This window comes from Mytilus californianus, unplaced genomic scaffold, assembly GCF_021869535.1.
Source record: "Mytilus californianus isolate M0D057914Y unplaced genomic scaffold, xbMytCali1.0.p SCAF_2, whole genome shotgun sequence".
NCBI classification, from domain to species: Eukaryota; Metazoa; Mollusca; class Bivalvia; order Mytilida; family Mytilidae; genus Mytilus; species Mytilus californianus.
In genome coordinates, this window is record NW_026262668.1 from 112,775,509 (window position 1) to 112,790,551 (window position 15,043).

The 15,043-nt window shown below is 33.5% G+C and overlaps 1 protein-coding gene across 31 annotated transcripts in view; it reads left to right on the top strand.

Annotated features, from left to right (window-relative positions):
- The window catches only part of LOC127728563 (hemicentin-1-like), a 147,424-nt gene that overhangs the window by 20,998 nt on the left and 111,383 nt on the right, over positions 1–15,043 (top strand). For 4 of the 31 annotated variants that reach the window (XM_052236001.1, XM_052235999.1, XM_052235998.1 and 1 more), the window contains exons 4-8: positions 1,230–1,404; positions 9,833–10,057; positions 11,344–11,528; positions 13,035–13,252; positions 13,506–13,627. In XM_052236001.1, the coding sequence (XP_052091961.1) occupies positions 1,230–1,404; positions 9,833–10,057; positions 11,344–11,528; positions 13,035–13,252; positions 13,506–13,627 (925 nt within the window). Of the gene's footprint in view, positions 1–1,229; positions 1,405–1,483; positions 1,497–1,533; positions 1,569–1,648; positions 1,662–1,720; positions 1,734–1,766; positions 1,780–1,862; positions 1,898–1,974; positions 1,991–2,023; positions 2,037–2,073; positions 2,109–2,164; positions 2,202–2,237; positions 2,273–2,305; positions 2,319–2,351; positions 2,365–2,400; positions 2,436–2,515; positions 2,529–2,565; positions 2,601–2,633; positions 2,647–2,683; positions 2,719–2,798; positions 2,812–2,870; positions 2,884–2,960; positions 2,974–3,010; positions 3,046–3,078; positions 3,092–3,128; positions 3,164–3,196; positions 3,210–3,246; positions 3,282–3,301; positions 3,328–9,832; positions 10,058–11,343; positions 11,529–13,034; positions 13,253–13,505; positions 13,628–15,043 lie in introns of those variants that run through there. The other 27 variants (XM_052236016.1, XM_052236002.1, XM_052236017.1 and 24 more) reach the window with 27 other exon arrangements.

Consider the following 15,043-nt stretch of genomic DNA (forward strand, 5'->3'; position numbering starts at 1 on the left):
TAAGGGCTTATTGCAAATAAATTATAATTCACATCTCAAAGAAAACATAATTAGACTGTCTTTCTTAATTCTGACTTTTGAACATATGGTGCCTTAGATACCTTTTTATCAATTACAATGTAAAGTTAAAGTATGAATTTTGTAACTAAAATATAACACTTCTATTGTATTTTATCTTAAATAGGAAATAGCTAATTACAGTCTTATTGTAATATTTTGAAGGTGCTAATAGCTTTACCTCAAGTTTACCTTAATCCCTAATCCAGAATTAAGAAAGACAGTCTAATTATGTTTTCTTTGAGATGTGAATTATAATTTATTTGCAATAAGCCCTTACTGAGTTTTGACATGTTGATATTCTAACACTTTAATTCATCCTAAAAGTAATAAAGAAAATATAGATTTATATAATATTTTAAACAAAACTATTCAAAAATATTGCTAAGGAAAAATACCTCATTTTTCCTTGGTGATACTTTCAAGCCTTCGTCTGATAGATTAGTACATAGGGATTCAATCAAAATAGCTGAAGCAGAAAAAGTTAGATGACACCACTGTTAATGAGAACATTAACAAGAAGCAGAAATATGTAAAGAAAAAACATGGACATGACTTGTAGAAAGGAGGTCACATAGTGTTTTTTTTCTTTTTTGTCAGCTTACAGAAATGTCCTTGTTTTTTTTATCATCTACTTAAGCTTAAAACATTAATCTCATCTTCAAAGAAAAGTACATGTATGTCCATTTATGAATAATGTTTAGTTGTCTGAAAATTGTCCTTCTTTATTACAATTTCAAGCAGAGGAATTATATGAAGGTGTCCAAAATGCTTTGTTATTTGATTGCATGTTTGTAAAACATATTTGTTGTTATTGAAACTTACTAGACAGGAAAGTTTGAGTAGTAGGTTTGGCAACAAATTGCTGAGTCATTGTAATGGTAATTGTGCACATCTTTATCCTTTTGTCTTTATGGTATTGTTAGTTTTGTCACTGACAATCTTTTTTAAGTATGGCATTATATGTGCATTTATTTCGCACAATTTTACACTTAAAATGTTTTGCTGACAAAAGGCCAAGAATAATGACAAGTCCATCCTTAAAACCTGACAGAGGGTGGTAAAGGGGGTGCTTGCACGGAAAAAACGTGAAATTAAAATAAGACATAATTTCTGTCGAAAAAATAAAGACTTTGATGTGAACTTATTGTGACTGATTCACTGTTTTACAGGTACTTGATTTTGTAACACTGACAGTACAAGCTCAGAAAGTAAACCTGATGTCAGTGGATTCTCCAAAGAAAGCTGTCAATACATACTTTATTCCTGTGGATAATAAACTAAAGGAGCTGACAGTGTCTGTCAGTGGTGTCACACCAGATATAAAACTCTGGGCTCCTAGTCAAGGTAAGTGATGTCACACCAGTTATAAAACTTAGGGCTCCTAGTCAAGGTAAGTGGTGTCACACCAGATATAAGACTCTGGGCTCCTAGTCAAGGTTAACTAAAGGAGTTCACAGTGACTGTCAATGGTGTCACACCAGATATAAAACTCTGGGCTCCTAGTCAAGGTAAGTGATGTCACACCAGATATAAAAACTTAGGGCTCCTAGTCAAGGTAAGTGATGTCACACCAGATATAAGACTCTGGGCTCCTAGTCAAGGTAAACTAAAGGAGTTCACAGTGTCTGTCAATGGTGTCACACCAGATATAAAGCTCTGGGCTCCTAGTCAAGGTAAGTGATGTCACACCAGATGTAAGACTCTGGGCTCCTAGTCAAGGTAAATGGTGTTACACCAGATATAAGACTCTGGGCTCCTAGTCAAAGTAAACTAAAGGAGTTCACAGTGTCTGTCAATGGTGTCACACCAGATATAAAACTCTGGGCTCCTAGTCAAGGTAAGTGATGTCACACCAGATATAAAAACTAAGGGCTCCTAGTCAAGGTAAGTGATGTCGCACCAGATATGAAACTCTGGGCTCCTAGTCAAGGTAAATGGTGTTACACCAGATATAAGACTCTGGGCTCCTAGTCAAGGTAAACTAAAGGAGTTCACAGTGTCTGTCAATGGTGTCACACCAGATATAAAACTCTGGGCTCCTAGTCAAGGTAAGTGATGTCACACCAGATATAAAAACTAAGGGCTCCTAGTCAAGGTAAGTGATGTCACACCAGATATAAAACTCTGGGCTCCTAGTCAAGGTAAACAAAGGAGTTCACAGTGTCTGTCAATGGTGTCACACCAGATATAAAACTCTGGGCTCCTAGTCAAGGTAAGTGATGTCACACCAGACATAAGACTCTGGGCTCCTAGTCAAGGTAAATGGTGTTACACCAGATATAAGACTCTGGGCTCCTAGTCAAGGTAAACAAAGGAGTTCACAGTGTCTGTCAATGGTGTCACACCAGATATAAAACTCTGGGCTCCTAGTCAAGGTAAGTGATGTCACACCAGATATAAAAACTTAGGGCTCCTAGTCAAGGTAAGTGATGTCACACCAGATATAAGACTCTGGGCTCCTAGTCAAGGTAAACTAAAGGAGTTCACAGTGTCTGTCAATGGTGTCACACCAGATATAAAACTCTGGGCTCCTAGTCAAGGTAAGTGATGTCACACCAGATATAAGACTCTGGGCTCCTAGTCAAGGTAAACTAAAGGAGTTCACAGTGTCTGTCAATGGTGTCACACCAGATATAAAACTCTGGGCTCCTAGTCAAGGTAAGTGATGTCACACCAGATATAAAAACTTAGGGCTCCTAGTCAAGGTAAGTGATGTCACACCAGAAATAAGACTCTGGGCTCCTAGTCAAGGTAAACTAAAGGAGTTCACAGTGTCTGTCAATGGTGTCACACCAGATATAAAGCTCTGGGCTCCTAGTCAAGGTAAGTGATGTCACACCAGATATAAGACTGGGCTCCTAGTCAAGGTAAATGGTGTTACACCAGATATAAGACTCTGGGCTCCTAGTCAAGGTAAACTAAGGGAGTTCACAGTGTCTGTCAATGGTGTCACACCAGATATAAAACTCTGGGCTCCTAGTCAAGGTAAGTGATGTCACACCAGATATAAGACTCTGGGCTCCTAGTCAAGGTAAACTAAAGGAGTTCACAGTGTCTGTCAATGGTGTCACACCAGATATAAAACTCTGGGCTCCTAGTCAAGGTAAGTGATGTCACACCAGATATAAGACTCTGGGCTCCTAGTCAAGGTAAACTAAAGGAGTTCACAGTGTCTGCCAATGGTGTCACACCAGATATAAAACTCTGGGCTCCTAGTCAAGGTAAGTGGTGTCGAACCAGATATAAAACTCTGGGCTCCTAGTCAAGGTAAATGGTGTCACACCAGATATAAGACTGGGCTCCTAGTCAAGGTAAACTAAAGGAGTTCACAGTGTCTGTCAATGGTGTCACACCAGATATAAAAAACTGGGCTCCTAGTCGAGGTAACCACACAATTTAAAAGTTCAAAGATGTAGATTTTCTATAGGCCTGTATGCAAACTTTTGTAAATGTATAAAACCAAATATTCACGAAATACAATTTTTCATCAATCCATGAAAGGACAAGGTATGATAAGGACCATTTCTGGCCCCACTTTTTCCCGAAATTTAGAAACTTTGAAATTGTAACTCATTTCACATGTAAAATGATCTGTAGTATCTGTTCGTCCATGTAGCACCTTATTTTGTTATATTATGTGCTCATATCTGTGCAAACCGAGACCTTGAAAATGCTATGAACGCTGAAAAGTGTCAAAAATCTACAATTTAGTCATGTTTGGGGACAAAATTCTACATCAGCGCCAACATAGACCATCCTGAAATTTTCAACCATCAATTCTACTCTATTATATTTTTCATTTTATGAAATATCATGATGGTCTACATTGGCACTCATATTTTTTATCGAACAAAAAAAGTCCATATAATACGTCAAATAAAACTGCCCGGTTACGAGATTATTCTGGGGTTCATAATTAATCATAATATTACGTACTAATAGATATAAAGCATTTTACCAAGACATATACCTTTCTTTTCGATGATACGCTCTACGTGTAATTAAAACCAGGCAAAAAAGGTCTACAGCAGTGCAGACGACAGCATTTAGTACATAGGTACAGAGTAATGTCCCTTGAAAAGGGTTGAAATTTTTTCCAGTGAATAAGTTTTCAAATATTCGGATAAACCTTCAGAATTGGTTTCATAAAAAGTTCTTATAGTTAAACTCTTTATGTCAATTTGGAAGTAAATAATACAAATTCCCAAAAATATTTTGCACTTGAAATTTTTTAATTATACCAATAACAAAAACAAAAAATAGAATACTAAGTTAACCTCCAACAAATTTCTGACTTGGCAGTCAAACTAGACTTTAATAATAAAGATAAAAAAAAGTAGTAAGGTTGGATAATAAAGATTGATCGATTGATTGTTAATGTTTTAACGCCACTTTTAAGCGCCACATTTGGGCTATTTCGTGGCGGCCAGTTTTTATTGGTGGAGGAGTGGCCAGAGAAAACCACGACCTTCGATAGGAAAACTGACAATCCTAGTCAATTAATATTGGAGTCGAGTGCACCTGCACGAGCGGGGTTCGAATTCACAACCTCAGTGTTGACTGGCTAGTGATTACAGTAGTAGAACTACTTAGACCACTTGGCCACCGAGGCCCCTGGATAATAAAGATAAAAAAAAAGTAAAAAGGTTGGATAATAAAGATTAATAAAAAGTGGAAAGGTTGTTAAAAGAATGCCAACTACATACGAAGTAATGTGACATAATGATTGAAAAAAGTAGAAAGGTCATTAAGCATAATCCCGTAGCATACTATATACATGATATACTAGGTAATCTGACCAACCAAGTCTCTATTAAGTGGTCAAGGCAGTTCAACTTCAATTCTGGTTTTGTAATGCACTAATTATAACCTTAAAGAAAATCATATATAATTCAAATGATATAAAAAAAAAAATACAAAGTTTACTTTCATACAAAATGTCAAACTCTAAATCATGTAGAGTGTATAAAATATGTAAATAAATTCACCAAAAACACTTTATAATGAATTCCCACAAAAAAAAATACACTTAAATATGCCCTCTTATTTCAATTTCATATATAAATATATATTCAAAAGAAAATTTCAAAAAGGGTTGGACTTGCCCAAATAAGTTGTTCTTTACCTGTTAGAGCAATTGTCATCTCTGATTCAGAATAATGTGTCCAGTTAGGGTTACATGTAACCTTGTGAAAAAAAAACTCATTATAGATACCAGGATTAAAATTTCGTATGCCAGACAAAAAGATCCATCAGTGACGCTCGAATCAAAAAAGATTTTAAAAAAGGCCAAATGAATTTTTAAGTTGAAGAATATTGAGGACCCAAAATTCCGAAAGGTGTTGCCATATACGTTAAAAGCACGGTTAATATTCGGCTCCAAATGGTTGAAATATTTCCTAATGCATGTTAAACACAAATCAATCATCATCATCATCATCATCATCATCATCATCATCATCATCATCACTTCCAACTCATGCAATTTTCTATTTTCATAATAACAAGAACTGATGTTAAATTATATTATCAAATATAATTTTAGTTGAATATTATTGTCCTTTAAGAAGTTGCTCTTATGATACTTTTAGTTGAATTTCTAAACTGGTCATCAAGGTCTATGATCGGTTAATCTATGTTTTCTCAAGAAACCACTTGGCCGTTTTGCATTTAAATCAGGACTTTATAAAAAAAAAGATGATGAGACAACATTCCACTAGAGACCAAATGAAAACAAGTAAGAAAATATAGCTCACTCACCATGCGACCTTCAACAATGAGCAAAACCAATACCACATAGAAAGCTATAAAAGGCCCCAAAATGACAAATGCATGGTTGTGATTCATAGTGTGTCTTGTTACTGTGTCCATTTTCCATAATACTGATTTGCCGCAACATTAACGTCATGCATGATAAATCGTGTATTTTATCTGATCAATTTCAAATATATTGGGGTTTCATAAAATATTTTTGCCAAGTACATATGTATATGTTTTCATATAAACACTAGTGTCACATTCTGGATAAATTAAGGAGATGTTTTCAAATGAGAATTATCCACCAGAGATCAAATGACTGAGTTAATTTCACAAATCTATCGTAGAAATAATAACTTTTTGAGAAAATTGAAAGTGTTTATGGCGATTGCTTTCTTCATCTACACATCTTCGTGAGTGATGTTTACATACTGAACACATTCCTCCATGAGTTCAGAGTCTAGGGTACTAAAACTGACAAACATATGCACTGTACAAACAACACTTAGTTGTAACAAACACTGAAACCTTATTAATCAGATGCTGAATTTCCAATAGCATTTTTAATGTGTTTTTTAATGTAAATATTATGAAAATGATACTGCCAATGCTCATAGTTCTAATAACATGCATAACTTGGACTATTATCTACGAATATAAGTGTCATTATAAAGCTTGTTTTATGTAATTTGTAAATGTTGTTTATGTAAAGAACCATTACCAATTCCTGTGGATGGGATCATAAAATTCATTTATGTGAATGATAAAAGTATGAGAATGAAAAAAGTTAACATTTAAGGTCTATATCAACAAGTGTACATGTCAACACAGAATGTTTATAAAATTGGTGATTATTATCAATGTTTATATGTGGGATTGTAAGAATAAAATCTTGATTCAAACAAAATGATTTCTTTTAATTAACGTTCTTAAGTTCGTACATTAATACACTATGATTATAACTAATATAATTATTTCAAATTAAAAGAAAAACCATGTGGATATGACAACTTTCTCTGCTGAATATGCTTTAGCTGTATGTCAGTATAATAACTTTGGTGTTTATACATGTAATTTGTATATAATTTTCTTTTCTCTTTAGTGAAGTGTAAATATTTGACTGACTTTTCATTTCTTACTTGTGTGTTATTTGTCAATCTATTTTACATTTATGCTATTTTGTGAGTAAAATTACCAATTTATTTGTAGTCGTCTTTAAATTTAAACATATTTTTATACGACCGCAAAAATTAAAAATTTTTTGGTCGTATATTGGTATGACGTTGGTGTCGTCGTCGTCGTCCTGCGTCGTCCGAAGACACATTGGTTTTCGCACTCTAACTTTAGTTTAAGTGAATTGATCTCCATGAAATTTTACCTTAAGGTTCAATACCACGAAAGAAAGGTTGGGATTGATTTTGGGGGTTATGGTACCAGCAGTTAAGGAATTAGGGGCCAAAAAGGGGCCAAAAATAAGCATTTTTGTAACTTCCAGACAATAACTTGTGTGTAAGTGTATGGATCTCTCTGACATTGTACCACAAGGTTCCATATCACAAAGGGAAGGCTGTAATTGATTTTGGGGGTAATTGCCTCAAAATTTTAGGAATTAGGGGCCAAAAAAGGGGCAAAAAACAAGCATTTTTCTAGTTTCATGACAATAACTTGTGTGTAAGTGTTTGGATATTTCTGAAATTGTACTACAAGGTTCCATATCACAAAGGGAAAGCTGGAATTGAGTTTGGGGGTAATTGCCCGAAACGTTTAGGAATTGGGGGCCAAAAAGGGGCCAAAAATAAGCATTTTTCTAGTTTCCAGACAATAACTTGTTATTTTCTGTTGTGGTAAGCAACATCTGAGTTATTATGCTATATGTACTTCATAAAGGATAAAGTTGATTGATTGCTGCTTTACACCACACCAGCGTAAAAATGCTATACGTGTATCAAGAAAATTAAAATAAGAATAAGGATGACTAAGATATTACATTACATTAATATGTAACATCGTATGTGAAGGCCAAATTTTCAAAGATTGCAAAATTCATACTTCAAATAACAAAAATCCTTTTAGAACTGTTCCTCATCACAATTTATGTTGCTAGGTTGTTGATAGTCAACTTTACTCAGTAAACTACATTTAAACTGACTTCTTTTTACTTGTTTTTTTATTAAGATCTAGTCAATCAGATTTATATTCATGTATATTTGAAGAATAATATGACATTTCTAGCTGTCTTTAATTTGAACATGTATGGCAGTGGCTAAGCAAAGTTTGTGTTGCTATGCTCGAGAAAAACTTGATTGATATATTTATGTTATAGTGTACGCCATATATGAATGAAAATTCTTTATACCAATTGCAAAATTCAATAAGAAAACAAAAAGAACCAATTATTTGACTGTTGCTAAGCACTATTTTGGTTGCTATGTTGTTGATAAACATAAACCACATTAGAATAAACTACTTTTATTTCTTACTGTTACTTATTCTTATACGACTATCTGATTTGCTTTTATTCTACAATGAAATTAATAATTCCTTTTGGTGGTTGTCTTTAATTGAATCTTTTTTGGCTGATGATAAGCAACATGTGTATTGCTATACTGGATATGAGAATGAAAAACAATTTATAGAAGCTAAAGCTTCAAACAGTTCTATATTTATACCTCAGAGTGCAAAAATAACAAATTTTGAACTGTTGCTAAGCAGTGTTTTTGTTGCTAGGTTGTTGCAAAGCATTTAGTAAACTGAAATTGAAGTGAGTTTTCATTTGTAACTTGAAGTTATTCTTTATTCTAATATGACGTTCTTCAAATGCTTTCAGTACACACCCGTGGTAAAATATGAATATATTGTTTGGGCTGTTCCTATCATACTCCCACGTCATATGTTTTTTTAATGAATGAGCTACTCGAAGTCACTGAACGATGACGTAAGAATATAAGCATTTTACGGGAAAATGCATGATTGTAAAACAGAAAATCATCACAACAAGGAAACGTAGACAAACGATGATTAAATGTGATATAAGCCATTTTTTTTTAACATATAAGTAAAATTATCATTTAAATTCATCTAAACCTATCTAAATACGTTATTGTAGTTTAAGTATGTCACTAGTTCAGTTTGCTCCATTCTTTTACGTCAATGTAATAGTGTGTTCATTTACGGGAACGTCAAATACTTGCCTTCACCTAGAGCGCTTTGATCCAAAAGAATTGCTGTATTTGTCCTATTAGAATAGAAATAATTAATGGGGGTTTGAATTTATACTTATTTTACCACGGGTTTGCCCTTTATGCCGATATTTTACCCCTCGCTCTCGCTCGTGGTAAAATATTTAGCTTAAAGGGCCAACCCGTTGTAAAATCAGTATAAATTCAAGCCCCCATGAATTTTTTCTTAAACAAACAATTCTATTTGGAAGTATGCTAATTTGTAAAGATAAAACAAGTCATAAGCAATAATTTGGTTATTTTACTAAAACCGTTGCTAGGCAACCTTGCTTTCACCGGAACATTAAAAAAGTATTGTTTCCTCAAGCTTTTATACAAAGGCTATCAATAATAAGAATATAAACTTATTTGGGAAGGGCGCCAAAAACGCCCCTTATCATACCTTGTCCATTGGTAACCTGGATAATGAATGAATCCACAGTAGCTTTTAAATACAAATTATCAACTGAAATCTTTTTAGGAATATCTCTGACTTAGATACTTTTGAAAACTTGACAGCTTTGTTAAATATTTTAACTGTATTTCCATCATGTGTAAATGAGACTTGTAAGTCATATTCAACTGATTGGAATTGAGAGGTAAAAACATTTGTCTGGGAAATTTTATCTTTAAGGATTTTTTTCTTAAATTCAACTGTCTTGTTTTTTCTATTACAATTATTTTAGTTTTTTGACAGTTGGTGATAACTTAATCTACTTTGTGAAAAAGATCTGTTTTATATGTAGGATAGAGATTTCTTATAATATGTATTCAAGTTACCAGCTTTTGCATTTTAGAAAATGAGTATACTGAATATGATGGTTTGAGAAATTTACTTGATTTGAAAAAGGTCAAAATCCAGAATGTAAGAGACCCTGTACCAGGAAAATGGAAGTTGCAGGTATCCAGCAACAGTTCTCATACAGTCAGAGTTCGTGGACTGAGTTCTTCAAACTTCTTTCCAAGTTTCTCTCGTAGCACTACTCAGGACACTTCTTCAACAACATTAAGGCCACTCAAAGGTAAATATTCCATATCAAAATAAGAAGATGTAGTATGCTTGCCAATGAGACAACTCTGCACCAGAGACCAAATGACATAGAAGTGAGTCACTATAGGTCACTGTAAGACCTTCAACGATGAGCAAAACCCATACTGCATAGCAAATTATAAAAGACCCGAAATGACAAAATGTAAAATAATTTAAACGAGAAAAATAATGGTCTGATTCATGTGCATATCTGGAAATGCTAGTTGTTTATATTTGGACTACTGTTGATTCATTATTATACGCCCGTTTACGGGGCATATGATGGTATACCATTGTCCGTCTGTCCGTACATCTGTCCATCCATCGTCAACATGTCGGACAATAACTCAAAAATGCTTTAACCAGTTTGCATGAAACTTTAGTGAATTGTTTTATATCTATTGACGTGAGCTCCATTGATTTTTATAAATTTTAGATTTTACGTCTCCGAGTTTTAGGGTGTTATTCATTAAAAAAGGGGGATTTTCCAGTTTTCATACAATAATTCAAAAATGCTTTGAGCAGTTTTCATGAAACTTTGATGAATTGTTTATATTTATTGACGTGAGGTCCCTTTTGATTTTTAAAAATTTTAGATTTTACGTTTCCGAGTCATGAGGTTTTTATTCATTAAAAAAGGGGGATTTTCGTGCAATAATTCAAAAAGTGCTTTGAGCAGTTTTCATGAAACTTTGGTTACTGGTTTGTATTTATTAAAATAACCTCCCTTTAGTTTCTTGATAAATTTCTGATATGACATTGAGGAGTTATGGAACATTATTCTTTGAAAAAGCGACGGGCGTATCATGTGCTCATGGCGCAGCTCTTTATTATTTATGGGATACCAATATTCAGGGATTGCGTGGGTATAGGTGAACCACGAAATAAACGTCCAACGAAGTACACAATTTCTATAGGCTTGTATGCAGAGTTTGGCAAAATCACGAAATTAGATACCCACGAAGATAGGGTTTCCTCTCAATTCACAAAAATTGGTTCCCCTGAAAATAAATGAATCCACAGTATGTTAAATCCTCAGATTAAACATGGAAAAGATATTCTAGATAACATAAAATCTAGCAAAATGCAATTACGATTGTTTTGCTTCTATTTTAACCTATATTGTATTTTATATACTGTACCAACAGCTGATGCTAGTAAAATTGAATTATAAGTTCATTGTCATTGGCAGTGAAAATTTTCTTGTAAAAACTATATAGCCTGTATAGGATTTTTAAACTAGAACATGACACTTAAGTAGGATAAATCTACTTCTAGGAATAGAATCCAGTACTATAGTGAACACAACAGACATAGATCCACCTGCAGGCCTGTATAGGATGGAGTTTATTGATCTTCAGGGGAAGGTGTTAGCGGAATATCCATTAATAAGAAATCCGTTAATGGACAATATATACACTGTTTCTCCATTAATTCCTCCCTATACATTCTTCTACATCAAGGTTTGTTGGTAATAATTGAACACAAAAATTGAAAACAAAAATGTTATCTAAATTTAAATTTTGATGAAGGGGAGGGGGGTGACATGGGGGTGCTCATTTCCCAAATCCTGCTTTATTATTTTTTCCCTCTTCTCTCTTTTTATGTCGAGCTGTAAAATTTATTTCGCAAAAGCGAGACATAGCGATCCTAGATGCTGTCGGCGGCGTCAACATTTAGGTTCAGTCTATGGTTAAAGTTTTTTTGTACATCAATAACTTTGTCAAACCTACATGGAATTAGATGAAATTTGGACAGAAGCTTTGTTTATGACCAAAATACAGTATCCAGAGCAAAATTTTGTAAAATATTTATTTACATTTTCCCGTATTTAACTGATAAATGGACTTAGTTTTTTTCATTTAACAAATAGATACAGTCTGGGGTTAAAGTTTGTTATACATCAATCGCTTTGTCAAACCTTCATAGAATTTTATGAAACTTTATGAACAGTATGGGATTAAATTTTTTTGACATGATAAATTTGCTAACCTTCATGGATTGTTGTGAAACTTGGACAGAAGCTAATCTTCAAGACCAAGAAATAGCATCTAAAGAGAAAATTTGAATCTTTTTTTAACATTCTGTATTTTACTGATAAATGGACTCACTTTTTAAGTCAACATTACACTTTTATACTGACAGCAGCAATCACAAATTTTTAATTTTTTAAATCCCAGATCCCACTTTTTTACCCCCTTTATCCCACATCCTAAAAGCATGTCATCCCCTCATTGGTTTCCTCTTTATGTGAAGCCTGCATCATTTTGTAGTGGAAAAGAAGAAATAGCAATCTATCTCATTCTGTCTGCAGCTACAACATTTAGGTTCAGTCTATAGGTAAAGTTTTTTTTATAAATCAATATGGATTTTTTTTAAATTGAATAGAACTGTTTTATGAACAGCAAACAGTTGCAAAATTTTGAAATTTGTTTTTGCATTTTTTCTGTATTTAACTGATAAATGGACTTAGTTTTTTTGCAGTTTTCTCATTCATGCATCTGTCTTCCATCCATGCATTAGTCTGTCTGCTGGTTCTTCAGACCTGTATCAGGTTTTAATTTTTTTAAGTTAAGGTAGTGAAATTTAAAATTGTGGACATATCAACTTGAAACATGCTCACTGTGATATAATAATTTTAAAGTAAATGCCAAACTAAGGTTTTTGACCCAGATATCATGTTTTACTGATCAGAGTTAAATTTTGGTTTGTGGTAGTTTACCATGAAGTTGTGTTTACATCAACTTGAAACTTAACTCTATGTTCATTTTGATTTGAACTTTGTAGATATATACAAAATAAGGGTTTCTACCCAGATTTTTCAGTTCACAGAACATGGAAATGTGATTGTTCAAACTATGCATGGTTTTGTATGCAGCCATTTTCCTATTATCACATTAAAAAAGAAGACAGTATAAATGTATCAGTTAAATGTTGTTATATACCTATAGTAATCAAATGTGTTTTAGGTGACTGGTGTAGATGATGAAGGGAATACCTTACAGAGACTAACACCAACTGCCATCAGTGCTAGAGAGGCCACTAGACCAGTGGTTTATATGTCTGACATGACCAGAGGTTACTATGAAGCAACAGCTTTCCTAACTTGTGAAGTTGTCAGTGAAGTACCTTTCTTAGTTCAATGGTCACGAAGTGGGAAGTCACTTGGCAATTTACAGCAGCATAGGTAAAATTTCTTAGTTTTTATTTATGTAAAATTTTTCTTGTCTTATAAATTATCTATTATCAAAGAGTGTTTAAAATTCAGGGTGATAGCAGGGCTTCCAAAACGGTCACATTATCCGGACAAGTCATTTGATGATATATTTAAAAAGATTGTAATAAAGGTTTTAATCAAAAAATTGTTTGAACCACATTGTTTGAACTAGTACACTGTGATTTGGGATAAAGATATAGTACAAATATAATCCTTGTTACAGACATTCCAGTAATGTAACTTTGGAGGTACCTAATGCTACAGAGAAGTCAGAAGGACTGTACTTGTGTAATGCTACAAATAAAGCAGGATGGAGAGCTACACAAACCTTTTTAGATGTCAGTGGTTAGTAATAATTTATCACTATTTTCTAGAGTATTTATGTGTAAAGAACACTTCAACTCGACGGAACTGATTGTTCATTAGCTTTCATATTTAGTTGTTTATTTTTTTTATGCCCCCTCTGGTGACGTCGTACGTCCCCAAATTGGTTTTTATTCTCTAACTTTAGTTTGCCTAAACCAAATGTTATGAAATTTATACAAAATGTTTTTTTCCCACAAAACACAGATCAATTTGAGTGGAGTCACTTTTACTGTTCTCCAGTTATGCCCCTTTATAACGTTAAATGCAAGCGGGGCATCATCTGTGTCCAATGGGCACATTCTCCAGTTTTTGTCTCACCTTGACGAGTCAAAAATGATATTTGGTATGCAGTTGTATAAGCATTGGCATATCTCATTTCCATGGAGATTATTTGGCACCGCCCCCTCAGTCATGGTCTATTGACTTCGAAACTTTTGCTTAGTTTTCATGTATTAGTTTGTGATTAGGTCCTATTTTCTCAATTCACTCTGTTCAACTGAAAATAAATCATTTATGTACTCTTGGCTCCTTATTTTCTGACGACACCCTAATACCAACCACGAAAAATAATACGTATATCTCAAATATTTGCAATGAAATTATTTCTGTATTCATAAAGGCAAACACCATTATAGAGACTGTCAGGTGCGGTGACCATCTTCAAAATTTATTAAACACATAAAACACAAGACAAATGTCCTTAATAGTTTTCATCACAAATGGCATCAGTTCATTCAAATAACATACAATGGCATCAGTTCATTCAAATATTCTAATATGACGTCCTTCTTTCGCTTTGGAAACAAAGCCATGTTCTAATTACAATAAAACATGGGCTGCACGTGATTGACGTCACAATTGAAATTGCAACGTCAGTTGTATTTTGAACAACGCTGGAGGTCGAAATGGATAGTTTTGTCGATGTTGCTCGCTAGGAAATTAAATAAAATCATTCTAAAAGTAAGTTTACGTTTATATATTAATTTTTTTATCGTTCAACTGTTGATTTTCTATAGCGTTTTTGGTTCATCAAATCAAAATGGCGGCCTTTTGGATGTGTATTATAGGTCCGCTTCTAAGTACAAAATTTCTTAATATTCCTATCAGAATCGAAATAATTCTATCATGCCATGCTTTATGCTCATTTTAACATGGGTAGGCATTATATTTGTCAATATTTTACACCTCGCTAACGCTCGGTATAAAGATATTTACAAATATAATGCCTACCCATGTTAAAATGAGCATAAAGCATGGCATGAAAGAATTATTTCTTAAACATACAATCTACAAAAGAGAAGCGCATAATTAAAATATGAACACTACATATCTAATGCATGAACTGTTATACTGAAGATTAATCTTCCTATACACAAATACATACTCGTTAGATGG